This window comes from Oncorhynchus gorbuscha, linkage group LG24, assembly GCF_021184085.1.
Source record: "Oncorhynchus gorbuscha isolate QuinsamMale2020 ecotype Even-year linkage group LG24, OgorEven_v1.0, whole genome shotgun sequence".
NCBI classification, from domain to species: domain Eukaryota; kingdom Metazoa; phylum Chordata; class Actinopteri; order Salmoniformes; family Salmonidae; genus Oncorhynchus; species Oncorhynchus gorbuscha.
In genome coordinates, this window is record NC_060196.1 from 1,924,683 (window position 1) to 1,938,719 (window position 14,037).

Genomic DNA, 14,037 nt, shown 5'->3' on the forward strand with positions numbered 1-14,037 from the left:
ATGTGGGTGCTGTAGACTAACAGGAACCTAGACATGTAGTGAGTCTGAGAAACAGATGCTGTAGATGTGGGTGCTGTAGACTAACAGGAACCTAGACATGTAGTGAGTCTGAGAAACAGATGCTGTAGATGTGGGTGCTGTAGACCAACAGGAACCTAGACATGTAGTGAGTCAGAAACAGATGCTGTAGATGTGGGTGCTGTAGACTAACAGGAACCTAGACATGTAGTGAGTCAGAGAAACAGATGCTGTAGATGTGGGTGCTGTAGACGAACAGGAACCTAGACATGTAGTGAGTCTGAGAAACAGATGCTGTAGACGAACACACACAGAGCTTCCTAAGCTTGTTCTCAGGAACCTCCTTATTAAAACACAAGTGGATGTGGAGAAGGACATCTAGTGAATCACAGGGCTGAATGTGAAGGGGTTCTTATTCTCTGACATGGGCACAAGGAGGGGGGGTGTAGAGGATATGGGGAAATGAGGAAACAGGCCTTCCATGTGTGACAACACACACACACACGCTACAGAATGCACATCTGCTACACACACACACAGGAACTTGTGACTTGGCAGTGTGTGTGTGTGTAGGTGTGTGTGTTTATATATGTGTGTCTGTGTGTATGTGTGTGTCTGCCTGTCTGTCTGTCTGTTTGTGTATGTGTGTGTATATATATATGTGTGTGTAGGTGTGTGTATGTGTGTCTGTCTGTGTGTATATGTAGGTGTGTGTATATGTAGGTGTGTGTATATGTAGGTGTGTGTGTGTGTATGTATGTATGTATGTATGTGTGTGTATGTATGTATGTGTGTGTATGTATGCATGTATGTGTGTATGTATATATGTGTGTATGTATGTATGCATGTATGTGTGTATGTATATATGTGTGTATGTATGTATGTGTGTATGTATATATGTGTGTATGTATGTATGTATGTATGTATGTATGTATGTATGTATGTATGTATGTATGTATGTATGTATGTATGTATGTATGTATGTATGTATGTATGTATGTATGTATGTATGTATGTATGTATGTATGTATGTATGTATGTATGTATGTATGTATGTATGTATGTGTGTAGGTGTAGGTGTGTAGGTGTGTATGTATGTGTTTAGGTGTGTGTGTAGGTGTGTGTGTAGGTGTGTAGGTGTGTGTGTGTAGGTGTGTGTAGGTGTGTGTAGGTGTGTGTAGGTGTTTCAGTCAGTCATCCACCTCTCCAGATCGAAATCCGTTCGGACAGAAACGGCCATTCCAACAATCAATTTACGCAATTCTGCCACAGATATTGAGCTACTGTTTAACCACAGACCTAGGATCAGCTTCTCTCCTCCCAACTGTTACTTTAACCATTAGATACTAATTTAACCACAGACCTAGGATCAGCTTCTCTCCCCCAACTGTTACTTTAACCATTAGATACTAATTTAACCACAGACCTAGGATCAGCTTCTCTCCCCTCAACTGTTACTTTAACCATTAGATACTAATTTAACCACAGACCTAGGATCAGCTTCTCTCCTCCCAACTGTTACTTTAACCATTAGATACTAATTTAACCACAGACCTAGGATCAGCTTCTCTCCTCCAAACATTACATACTAATTTAACCACAGACCTAGGATCAGCTTCTCTCCCCCAAACATTACATACTAATTTAACCACAGATCTAGGATCAGCTGGCATCCCCAAACCACAGACGATAATGCATAGGATCTGCATTCCCCCAAACCCTCCCCCCCTCCCCTCCCCCTCTCCAAACCCAACCATTATATACTAACTTAACCACAGATCACAGATCAGCTTTTCCCTCTCCAAACCCAACCATTATATACTTTAACCACAGATCAGCTTTTTCCTCCCCAATCCTAACCATTAAGTTAGTATCTAACCACAGATCTAGTATCAGCTGGCAACTCCCCAAAGCAAAGGGGGATGAAACACCAAACTGACAGTACTGGTGGTGAGGATGAAGCTTGCTGGCATGAAGATGCTAGAGACTGCTCTCATCTGTCTACCCCTCTCCTCCATCCCCCTATCCCTACTATCATCATGTCTCTCCTCCATCCCCCCTATCCCTACTGTCATCATGTCTCTCCTCCATCCCCCTATCATCATGTTCTCCTCCATCCCCCCTATCTCTACTGTCATCATGTCTCTCCTCCATCCCCCCTATCCCTACTGTCATCATGTCTCTCCTCCATCCCCCCTATCTCTACTGTCATCATGTCTCTCCACCCCCCTATCCCTCTGTCATCATGTCTCTCCTACCCCCCCTATCCCTACTGTCATCATGTCTCTCCTCCCTCCCCCCCTATCCCTACCATCATCATGTCTCTCCAATTTATCCCTACTCATCATGCTTTCTCCTCCACCCCCCTATCCCTACTGTCATCATGTCTCCTCCACCCCCCTATCCTACTGTCATCATCTAGTATCATCATGTCTCTCCTCCCCCCCCTATCCCTACTGTCATCATGTCTCTCCTCCACCCCCCTATCCCTACTATCATCATGTCTCTCCTCCACCCCCCTCATCATGTCTCTCCTCCATCCCCCTATCTCTACTGTCATCATGTCTCTCCTCCATCCTCCCTATCTCTACTGTCATCATGTCTCTCCACCCCCCCTATCCCTACTGTCATCATGTCCTCCATCCCCCTATCTCTACTGTCATCATGTCTCTCCACCCCCCTATCCCTACTGTCATCATGTCTCTCCTCCACCCCCCCTATCCCTACTGTCATCATGTCTCTCCTCCATCCCCCCTATCCCTACTGTCATCATGTCTCTCCTCCACCCCCCTATCCCTACTGTCATCATGTCTCTCCTCCATCCCCCTATCCCTACTGTCATCATGTCTCTCCTCCATCCCCCCTATCCCTACTGTCATCATGTCTCTCCTCCATCCCCCCTATCCCTACTGTCATCATGTCTCTCCTCCATTCCCCCTATCCCTACTGTCATCATGTCTCTCCTCCATCCCCCTATCCCTACTGTCATCATGTCTCTCCTCCACCCCCCTATCCCTACTGTCATCATGTCTCTCCTCCATCCCCCTATCCCTACTATCATCATGTCTCTCCTCCATCCCCCCTATCCCTACTGTCATCATGTCTCTCCTCCATCCCCCCTATCCCTACTGTCATCATGTCTCTCCTCCATCCCCCCCTATCCCTACTGTCATCATGTATCTCTCCACCCCCCTATCCCTACTGTCATCATGTCTCTCCTCCATCCCCCTATCCCTACTGTCATCATGTCTCTCCTCCATCCCCCTATCCCTACTGTCATCATGTCTCTCCTCCATCCCCCCTATCCCTACTGTCATCATGTCTCTCCTCCATCCCCCCTATCCCTACTGTCATCATGTCTCTCCTCCATCCCCCCTATCCTACTGTCATCATGTCTCTCCTCCATCCCCCTATCCTACTGTCATCATGTCTCTCCTCCATCCCCCTATCCCTACTATCATCATGTCTCTCCTCCATCCCCCCCTATCCCTACTGTCATCATGTCTCTCCTCCATCCCCCCTATCCCTACTGTCATCATGTCTCTCCTCCATCCCCCCTATCTCTACTGTCATCATGTCTCTCCTCCATCCCCCCTATCCCTACTGTCATCATGTCTCTCCTCCATCCCCCTATCCCTACTGTCATCATGTCTCTCCTCCATCCCCCCCCCCTATCATCATGTCTCTCCTCCACCCCCCTATCCCTACTGTCATCATGTCTCTCCTCCATCCCCCCTATCCCTACTGTCATCATGTCTCTCCTCCACCCCCCCCCCTATCATCATGTCTCTCCTCCATCCCCCTATCTCTACTGTCATCATGTCTCTCCTCCATCCCCCCCTATCCCTACTGTCATCATGTCTCTCCTCCATCCCCCCTATCCCTACTGTCATCATGTCTCTCCTCCATCCCCCTATCCCTACTGTCATCATGTCTCTCCTCCATCCCCCTATCTCTACTGTCATCATGTCTCTCCTCCATCCCCCCTATCCCTACTGTCATCATGTCTCTCCTCCATCCCCCCTATCTCCTACTGTCATCATGTCTCTCCTCCCCCCCTATCCCTACTGTCATCATGTCTCTCCTCCATCCCCCCTATCCCTACTGTCATCATGTCTCTCCTCCATCCCCCCTATCATCATGTCTCTCCTCCATCCCCCTATCTCTACTGTCATCATGTCTCTCCTCCATCCCCCCTATCCCTACTGTCATCATGTCTCTCCTCCATCCCCCTATCTCTACTGTCATCATGTCTCTCATCCCCCCTATCCCTACTGTCATCATGTCTCTCCTCCACCCCCCTATCCCTACTGTCATCATGTCTCTCCTCCATCCCCCCCTATCTCTACTGTCATCATGTCTCTCCACCCCCCTATCCCCTCATCATGTCTCTCCTCCATCCCCCTATCCCTACTGTCATCATGTCTCTCCTCCACCCCCCCTATCCTACTGTCATCATGTCTCTCCTCCATTCCCCCTATCCCTACTGTCATCATGTCTCTCCTCCATCCCCCCTATCCCTACTGTCATCATGTCTCTCCTCCATCCCCCTATCCCTACTATCATCATGTCTCTCCTCCATCCCCCTATCCCTACTGTCATCATGTCTCTCCTCCATCCCCCTATCTCTACTGTCATCATGTCTCTCCTCCATCCCCCTATCCCTACTGTCATCATGTCTCTCCTCCATCCCCCCTATCCCTACTGTCATCATGTCTCTCCTCCATCCCCCTATCCTACTGTCATCATGTCTCTCCTCCATCCCCCCTATCCCTACTGTCATCATGTCTCTCCTCCATCCCCCCTATCCCTACTGTCATCATGTCTCTCCTCCATCCCCCTATCCCTACTGTCATCATGTCTCTCCTCCACCCCCCCTATCCCTACTGTCATCATGTCTCTCCTCCATCCCCCCTATCCCTACTGTCATCATGTCTCTCCTCCATCCCCCTATCCCTACTGTCATCATGTCTCTCCTCCACCCCCCCTATCCCTACTGTCATCATGTCTCTCCTCCATCCCCCTATCTCTACTGTCATCATGTCTCTCCTCCACCCCCCTATCTCTACTGTCATCATGTCCTCCTCCACCCCCCCTATCCCTACTGTCATCATGTCTCTCCTCCACCCCCCCTATCTCTACTGTCATCATGTCTCTCCTCCATCCCCCTATCTCTACTGTCATCATGTCTCTCCTCCATCCCCCCTATCCCTACTGTCATCATGTCTCTCCTCCATCCCCCTATCCCTACTGTCATCATGTCTCTCCTCCATCCCCCTATCCCTACTGTCATCATGTCTCTCCTCCATCCCCCCCTATCCCTACTGTCATCATGTCTCTCCTCCACCCCCTATCCCTACTGTCATCATGTCTCTCCTCCACCCCCTATCTCTACTGTCATCATGTCTCTCCTCCATCCCCCTATCCCTACTGTCATCATGTCTCTCCTCCATCCCCCCTATCCCTACTGTCATCATGTCTCTCCTCCATCCCCCCTATCTCTACTGTCATCATGTCTCTCCTCCATCCCCCTATCCCTACTGTCATCATGTCTCACTCTCCTCCATATCATCATGTCTCTCCTCCATCCCCCCTATCATCAGGTCTCTCCCTCTCTCTCCTCCACCCCCATGTTCTTTCTCCTCTTGTTCAGAGTGCTCTCTCTCCCTCTCTCAGGCCTGTCTGGGTATGTTGTCCTCCCCACTTCACACACAAAGCGGATTGTGAATCCCTGGTAGCGCTACACTGTGTGTGTGTGGTGTGTGTGTGTTGTTAAACTCAGAGCAGCTCATACTGACATCCACTCTCCCAGACAGGTATTTCCAGTCCCAGCATACCATTCGCTGTTGCTCAGCAGACACACACACACCTGAATACAGCTGCAAGGTAAAACATAAAACACTCAAACACACTCAGCATCATTTCATCACTTAATACGAGCAGAATGAGGTAGTGTGTGTGTGTGTGTGTGCTGGGGAGTTCGCTGTACAGTCTAGAGGGAGAGACTCTCCACAGGTCCTGTTCACTATCGAGCAGAAAGTCTATACAGTGAAACAGTGTTTTACACGGGCCACTAGGGGTTCAGTACACGGGCCACTGTTGGGTTAGGGGTTCAGTACACGGGCCACTGTTGGGTTAGGGGTTCAGTACACGGGCCACTGTTGGGTTAGGGGTTCAGTACACGGGCCACTGTTGGGTTAGGGGTTCAGTACACGGGCCACTGTTGGGTTAGGGGTTCAGTACACGGGCCACTGTTGGGTTAGGGGTTCAGTACACGGGCCACTGTTGGGTTAGGGGTTCAGTACACGGGCCACTGTTGGGTTAGGGGTTCAGTACACGGGCCACTGTTGGGTTAGGGGTTCAGTACACGGGCCACTGTTGGGTTAGGGGTTCAGTACACGGGCCACTGTTAGGTTAGGGGTTCAGTACACGGGCCACTGTTAGGTTATAGGGGTTCATACACGGGCCACTGTTGGGTTATTAGGGGCAACTGTCATTTAGGGGCCAGTACACAGGCCACTGTTGGGTTAGGGGTTCAGTACACGGGCCACTGTTGGGTTAGGGTTCAGTACACGGGCCACTGTTATTGGTTAGGGGTTCAGTTGGGCACTGTTATTAGGGGTTCAGTACACGGGCCACTGTTAGGTTAGGGGTTCAGTACACGGCCACTGTTAGGTTAGGGGTTAGGGTTCAGTACACAGGCCACTGTTGGTTACGGGGTTCATGCCACTGAACCAGGGTCTGTAGTGACACCTCCAGCAGGGAGATGCCACAGTTATTTATATCTTCATACACTTCCATATAGCCGTGCCTATGGCCTGTCACAGCCCCCCATCTACCAATCCGGCTAGAATTTATACTTTATTTTTATTGTTTTACCTTTATTTAACTAAGCAAATCAGTTAAGTCACAATGACGGCCTACCCACACGTCACCCGGCTGGTTGTGATACAGCCTGGAATGGAACCAGGGTCAGTCACCTAGCAGGGAGATGCAGTATCACACAGTCACCCGACGGCCTACCCACAGTCACCCGACGGCCTACACACAGTCACCCGACGGCCTACACACAGTCACCCGACGGCCTACACACAGTCACCCGACGGCCTACACACAGTCACCCGACGGCCTACACAGTCACCCGACGGCCTACACAGTCACCCGACGGCCTACACAGTCACCCGACGGCCTACACACAGTCACCCGACGGCCTACACAGTCACCTGACGGGCTAGACACAGTAGAGAGGAACAGGCGGAGAGAGAGACAGAGACTAGAGTTCATCTCAGTGCATCTTGGCAGCATCATGCACAAAGCTAAATGTAGAGTGTGTGTGTGTGGTGTGTTAGACTGCTTGTTCCATGTAACTACTATGTAATAAACCATCTAGCTGCAGCTCTGTGGCAGCACATAACAGCGTCTACTTAATTAGAATAGAACTAATGTGCAGTCACACACACACACATTACCATGCCAACAGGATATAGCTGCCTGCCTAGCCCCTCCCCCCCTGCTCTCCCTTTCAGAAGCTGATCCTTAGTGCATTAAACCAGATCGAGTTCTCTGTCTCTCCTCACTGCCCCTCTCTTTCTCTGCCTGGCTATTCTCTGACACACACTGTTGTGTGCCATCACAGAAACACACACATTTCCTCTGTCTCTGGGACACTAGAGGCTACAACAGAGCAGATTCTCTAGCTTGTCGGGTCAAGGATAGTCAACACACAAGACACTAGACAAGAACCCAGAAATGAGAGCACTGCTGAGGAAGGGAGAGAATGCTTACCTGCGGGTGAGATGCGATGTGCTCCAGGCGGTCCCGACTGCCTCTGAGCGCCGGGGGAGACGTTAGATCCCGGGGCTCGTATGCTGTGCTGCTCCGTGTGGTGGCTGTGAGCTCCAAGGGGTGAGCAACCAGAGTTGTGCTGCTGTTGTTGATGATGTTGCTGCTGGCTGTGGTGACGGTGGTGATTAGGTCCGTTTCCCCCATTGGCATTAATCCCGGGGACAGTCGCACCATACTGCTGGTAGAATCCAGACCGAGAACGCGATCGAGTCCTGGGCGGCTCCATGGCCATTTGATAGGGGTGGTGATGGAAGAAAGATGAGGCGAGGGGGGAGGACGTGGGAGGGGATTGCGGAGGAGAACCGTTGGAGTTGGATGAACGAAGCGGCAGAAATCCCCTAGCGCCGCTGGTCTGACTGTAGCTGGCTACTAGTCCTCCCCTGCCCCCCTCGGTGCCCCCGTATTCTGTTCGCTCCTGCGACTCGGCTACTGCCCCCGCAGCGTCACATAAATTACCCCCTTTTGGTACAGGCTCCGGGGTGGAGGGCAGTCGGGAGAAAATACAGGGTTCCTGAGTCGTCAGTTGACCCGTGGCTGCGATTGGCATTTCCTTTTGGTGGTTTCCTCGTTTTCTTTTCTCTCGTTCTCTGTATTCCCCGGTTTCTTCTCCAGAAAATATCTTTCTTTCTAAAAAATAAATAATAAAATACAACTTTGGAACATACAGCTGATGACTGTTCAGCCTAAAACAACAACCGGGTTTAAAAAGGCTTCTCGTTGAAAGCTGTCGTTTATAACATTTACATTACATTTAAGTCATTTAGCAGACGCTCTTATCCAGAGCGACTTACAAATAACCACGTCGCTTTCAAAATGTCAAACTATATTTGTGACACTTTGTTTACGCTTTCAGGAAACTCCCGACTGTGTCTCATGGATCACACAGAAATAAATAAAAACACTGAGCTCGTCCCTTTTCACAGAAACATTTATCCAACACTCACTTTATATTTATATATATATATATTTAAATTGGTAAACTACAGAGGTTCAATGTTTTCTAGGAATAGACTAATTTAGTTTATTCAGCGAGTTAACGAGGTACAGTTATACTTCCGTGAAAGCCGCCCAGGGAACCGTATCCTGTACGGCTAATTAGCATGCTAACTTACAACAACAACACGGTTTTTAGCACCGATACTCGGTTACAAAACAAACTACACAGTAGTAACAAACTACACAGATCATTCGTGGCCCTGTCTAACGTTGTGGAAAGTTTAGTTGTGGGGTTTAGTTTTAGTTTGAGTGAGTACGACGTTTAACTTATTCAGACAGTTAGCTAGACTAGTTAGCCAACTATTAGCATATTAGCCAACCCTTCCTCCCACAGAGAGAAAACCAACTAAAAGTCACCCAGGTCCTCAAATCCCTTTAAAAAACGTCCCAGTAATGTTAAACAACAACTAAATAGCGTATTAAAAAAAAACTTACCATGAGTAGCTCATGTCTGCTAGTTCAATTTAAAAAGCTAGTACTGGATTTAATCCATTTAGGTTTTAGTTCCCGTCAGTCCTCAACGGAGAGAAAGCGGTTTTCCAACCGGAGAAGCCCGGTCACCGTCAGAAGGAAAAGAGCTTTTTGCCTCTCGACTGAATGAAAAGTGTCGAATCTCAAATAATCAAATTAAAAAAATATATAAAAAAATAATAATAATCAAATAAATAAAATTAAAAAACCAAAAACAAATAATCAAATAAATAAAATTTTAAAAAACAACCAAAAACAAATAATCAAAGAAAAACACAAAATAGATTTAATTCGAGCTAAAAGTGGGATTTCATCTCTTCGTTCGGCGTTGAGAAAACACCCGTTTGTTCCCAAGTTTTCTTTAGTCACTTACCTTTAAAAATCCACGCTACGGTCTTCTACTTGTATTCCCGAACGGCGACCAGTCGGTAACAGTTTGATCCGTGTGTTTATGGACGGTGACGTGTATGCGCTCGACGTCAACGTGAAACGTGACGAACCGTCAAAAAGCAGGAAGTCGGATTTCACCCAGGCCGGACTAATCAATAGCAGAAAAGAAGAAAAAAAAATTGACCGTTTTTCGCAGCTCATTCTCGCTCTTATTTTCGATATTTAAACCCCCCCGAAAATCATCTGGGTACCGTGGGTCGTCAAAATGGATTTCTATTGCAATTATTTTTTGGGAGGGGGTTACAGTGAAGGGAATCGTTTCAATAAAAAATAAAAACCTAAAACTTTCTCAAGGCTAAATTGTGTGTTAGAGTCCGATCGTTGCTCGATTGGTTTTGCCTGGTAATATCAAACGAAATCTTCCATGCACTAGCAAGACTATAAGGGGCATTTAAATGATTTATTTACATGTAGCCTGCTAGCTATTGCAGCTGCTTAACCGGTATTTTTTTATAACATGTTATGCCTGTTTATAAAAGTTGACTTTTTTGTTGTTGTTGAAAATACAGGAACTATTGGGGAAACAAACAATATTAGCGCTGTTAAGGATTTGAAAATTACAAACTACATGACCAAAAGTATGTGGACACCTGCTCGTCGAACATCTCATTCCAAAATCATGGGTATTAATATAACAGCCTCCACTCTTCTGGGAAGGCTTCCCACTAGATGTTAGAACATTGCTGTGGGGACTTGCTTCCATTCAGTCACAAGAACAGTAGCGAGGTTGGGCACTGATGTTGGGCGATTAGGCCTGGCTTGCATTCGGTGTTCCAATTCATCCCAAAGGTGTTTGATGGGTTTGAGCTCAGGGCTCTGTGAAGGCCAGTAAAGTTCTTCCACACCGATTTCGACAAACCATTTCTGTATGGACCTCGCTTTGACAAATGGCATTGTCATGCTGAAACAGGAAAGGGCCTTCCCCAAACTGTTGCCACAAAGTTGGAAGCACAGAATCTTCTAGAATGTCATTCTATGCTGTAGCCTTAAGATTTCCCTTCCCTGGAACTAAGGGGCCTGAACCATGAAAAACAGCCCCAGACCATTATTCCTACACCACCAAACTTTACAGTTGGCACTCTGCATGTAACTACTATTTCATTTAGTGGTGAAGCGTGATCCATCACTCCAGAGAACGCATTTCCACTGCTCCAGAGTCCATTGGCGGCAAGCTGTACACCACTCCAGCCGACGCTTGGCATAGCGCATGGTGATCTTAGGCTTGTGTGCTGCTCAGCCATGGAAAACCATTTCATGATGCTCCCGATGGACAGTTCTTGTGCTGATGTTGCTTCCAGAGGCAGTTTGGAACTCGTTAGTGAGTGTTGCAACCAAGGTCAGACGATTTTTACGCGCTGCGCGCTTCAGCACTCGCCAGTCCCATTCTGTGAGCTTGTGTGGCCTACCACTTTGCACTGAGCCGTTGTTGCTCCTAGACATTTCTACTTCACAATGACAGCACTTACAGTTGACCAGGGCAGCTATACCAGGGCAGCTCTACCAGGGCAGCTCTAGCAGGGCAGCTCTAGCAGGGCAGCTCTACCAGGGCAGCTCTCTACCAGACAGCTCTACCAGGGCAGCTCTAGCAGGGCAGCTCTAGCAGGGCAGCTCTACCAGGGCAGCTCTACCAGGGCAGCTCTAGCAGGGCAGCTCTACCAGGGCAGCTCTAGCAGGGCAGCTCTACCAGGGCAGCTCTACCAGGGCAGCTCTAGCAGGGCAGCTCTACCAGGACAGCTCTAGCAGGGCAGCTCTACCAGGGCAGCTCTACCAGGGCAGCTCTAGCAGGGCAGCTCTAGCAGGGCAGCTCTACCAGACAACTCTACCAGGGCAGCTCTAGCAGGGCAGCTCTAGCAGGGCAGCTCTACCAGGGCAGCTCTAGCAGGGCAGCTCTACCAGGGCAGCTCTAGCAGGGCAGCTCTACCAGGGCAGAACTTTTATGAAATTAATTGTTGGAAAGGTGGCATGCTATAACGGTGCCACGTTGAAAGTCGCTGAGCTCTTCATAAATATTTTATCTTTCTTGAACTGCTTGTAAGTAAGCATTTCACTGTAAGGTCTTGTTGTATTCGACTTTTCAGGACAGCAGTAATCAAATCAAATAAATTCAAATTTTATTTGTCACATACACATGGTTAGCAGATGTTAATGCGAGTGTAGCGAAATGCTTGTGCTTCTAGTTCCGACATTGCAGTGATAACCAACAAGTAATCTAACTAACAATTCCAATACTACTGTCTTATACACAGTGTAAGGGGATAAAGAATATGTACATAAGGATATATGAATGAGTGATGGTACAGAGCAGCATACAGTAGATGGTATCGAGTACAGTATATACATATGAGATGAGTATGTAGACAATTATACTCATATTTACATTGCAGCAATTATACTCACATTACACAGCAGAAAAACATCTGCAGATTATGTTTGGGTGAAATTATCACCAACTACACCCTTATTCTTCATGAGAGGCAGCCTTTTAAATGGCACCCTATTACAATGGACAATATACTGTAGCAATATACCCTATTACAATGGACAATATACTGTAGCAATATATCCTATTACAATGGACAATATACTGTAGCAATATACCCTATTACAATGGACAATATACTGTAGCAATATATCCTATTACAATGGACAATATACTGTAGCAATATACCCTATTATAATGGACAATATACTGTAGCAATATACCCTATTACAATGGACAATATACTGTAGCAATATATCCTATTACAATGGACAATATACTGTAGCAATATACCCTATTATAATGGACAATATACTGTAGCAATATACCCTATTACAATGGACAATATACTGTAGCAATATACCCTATTACAATGGACAATATACTGTAGCAATATACCCTATCATAATGGGCAATATACTGTAGCAATATACCCTATTACAATGGGCAATATACTGTAGCAATATACCCTATTACAATGGGCAATATACTGTAGCAATATACCCTATTAAAATGGGCAATATACTGTAGCAATATACCCTATTATAATGGGCAGCTTCCACCGAAGTCAGTTCCCTCCCCTTGTTCAGGCGGCGTTCGGCGGTCGGTGTCACCGGCCTTCTAGCCTTCGTGGATCCACTTTTCATTTTCCATTTGTTTTGTCTTGTTTTCCTTACACACCTGGTTTTCATTTCCCTCATTAAGTGTTGTGTATTTAACCCTCTGTTCCCCCCCATGTCTTTGTGTGGTATTGATTGTTGTATGTGCTTGTGCACGTGTTGACTGGTGCGTGACGTGGTTTCGTACCCCTGTTTTGTTATTCTTTATGCCGTTGGTTTTGATATTAAACAGCTCCGGCTATTACCCAGTTCTGCTCTCCTGCGTCTGACTTCCCTGCCACCAGTTACGCTCCACTTTATAGTAGCGATATACCCTATTATAATGGGCAACATACTCTAGCAATATACCCTATTACAATGGACAACATACTGTACTAATATACCCTATTACAATGGACAACATACTCTAGCAATATACCCTATTACAATGGACAACATACTCTACTAATATACCCTATTACAATGGACAACATACTCTAGCGATATACCCTATAATAACGGGCAACATACTCTAGCGATATACCCTATTATAATGGGCAATATACTGGAGCGATATACCCTATTATAATGGGCAACATACTCTACTAATATACCCTATTATAATGGGCAACATACTCTAGCAATATACCCTATTACAATGGACAACATACTCTACTAATATACCCTATTATAATGGACAACATACTCTACTAATATACCCTATTACAATGGACGATATACCCTATTATAATGGGCAATATACTGCAGCGATATACCCTATTATATTGGGCAATATACCCTATTATAATGGCCAATATACTGAGCGATATACCCTATAATAACGGGCAACATACTCTAGCGATATACCCTATTATAATGGCCAATATACTGGAGCAATATACCCTATTATAATGGGGAACATACTCTAGCGATATACCCTATTATAATGGACAATATACTCTACTAATATACCCTATTACAATGGACAATATACTCTACTAATATACCCTATTACAATGGACAATACACTCTAGAAATATATCCTATTACAATGGACAATATACTGGAGAAATATACTCTATTATAATGGGCAACATACTCTAGCGATATACCCTATAATAATGGGCAATATACTGTAGCAATATACCCTATTACAATGGACAATAAACCCTATTATAA

The 14,037-nt window shown here is 46.5% G+C and overlaps 1 protein-coding gene across 1 annotated transcript in view; it reads right to left on the reverse strand.

Moving 5' to 3' along the window:
• The window catches only part of LOC124013264 (E3 ubiquitin-protein ligase RNF38-like), a 54,352-nt gene extending 44,534 nt beyond the window's left edge, over nucleotides 1-9,818 (reverse strand). The window contains exons 1-2 of the mRNA XM_046327523.1: nucleotides 9,704-9,818; nucleotides 7,804-8,490 (exon numbers count right to left, since the gene is read on the reverse strand). Of these exons, the coding sequence (XP_046183479.1) occupies nucleotides 7,804-8,410 (607 nt within the window). The 5' untranslated portion in view covers nucleotides 8,411-8,490; nucleotides 9,704-9,818. The remainder of the gene's footprint in view (nucleotides 1-7,803; nucleotides 8,491-9,703) is intronic.
• Nucleotides 9,819-14,037: the final 4,219 nt, after the last annotated feature.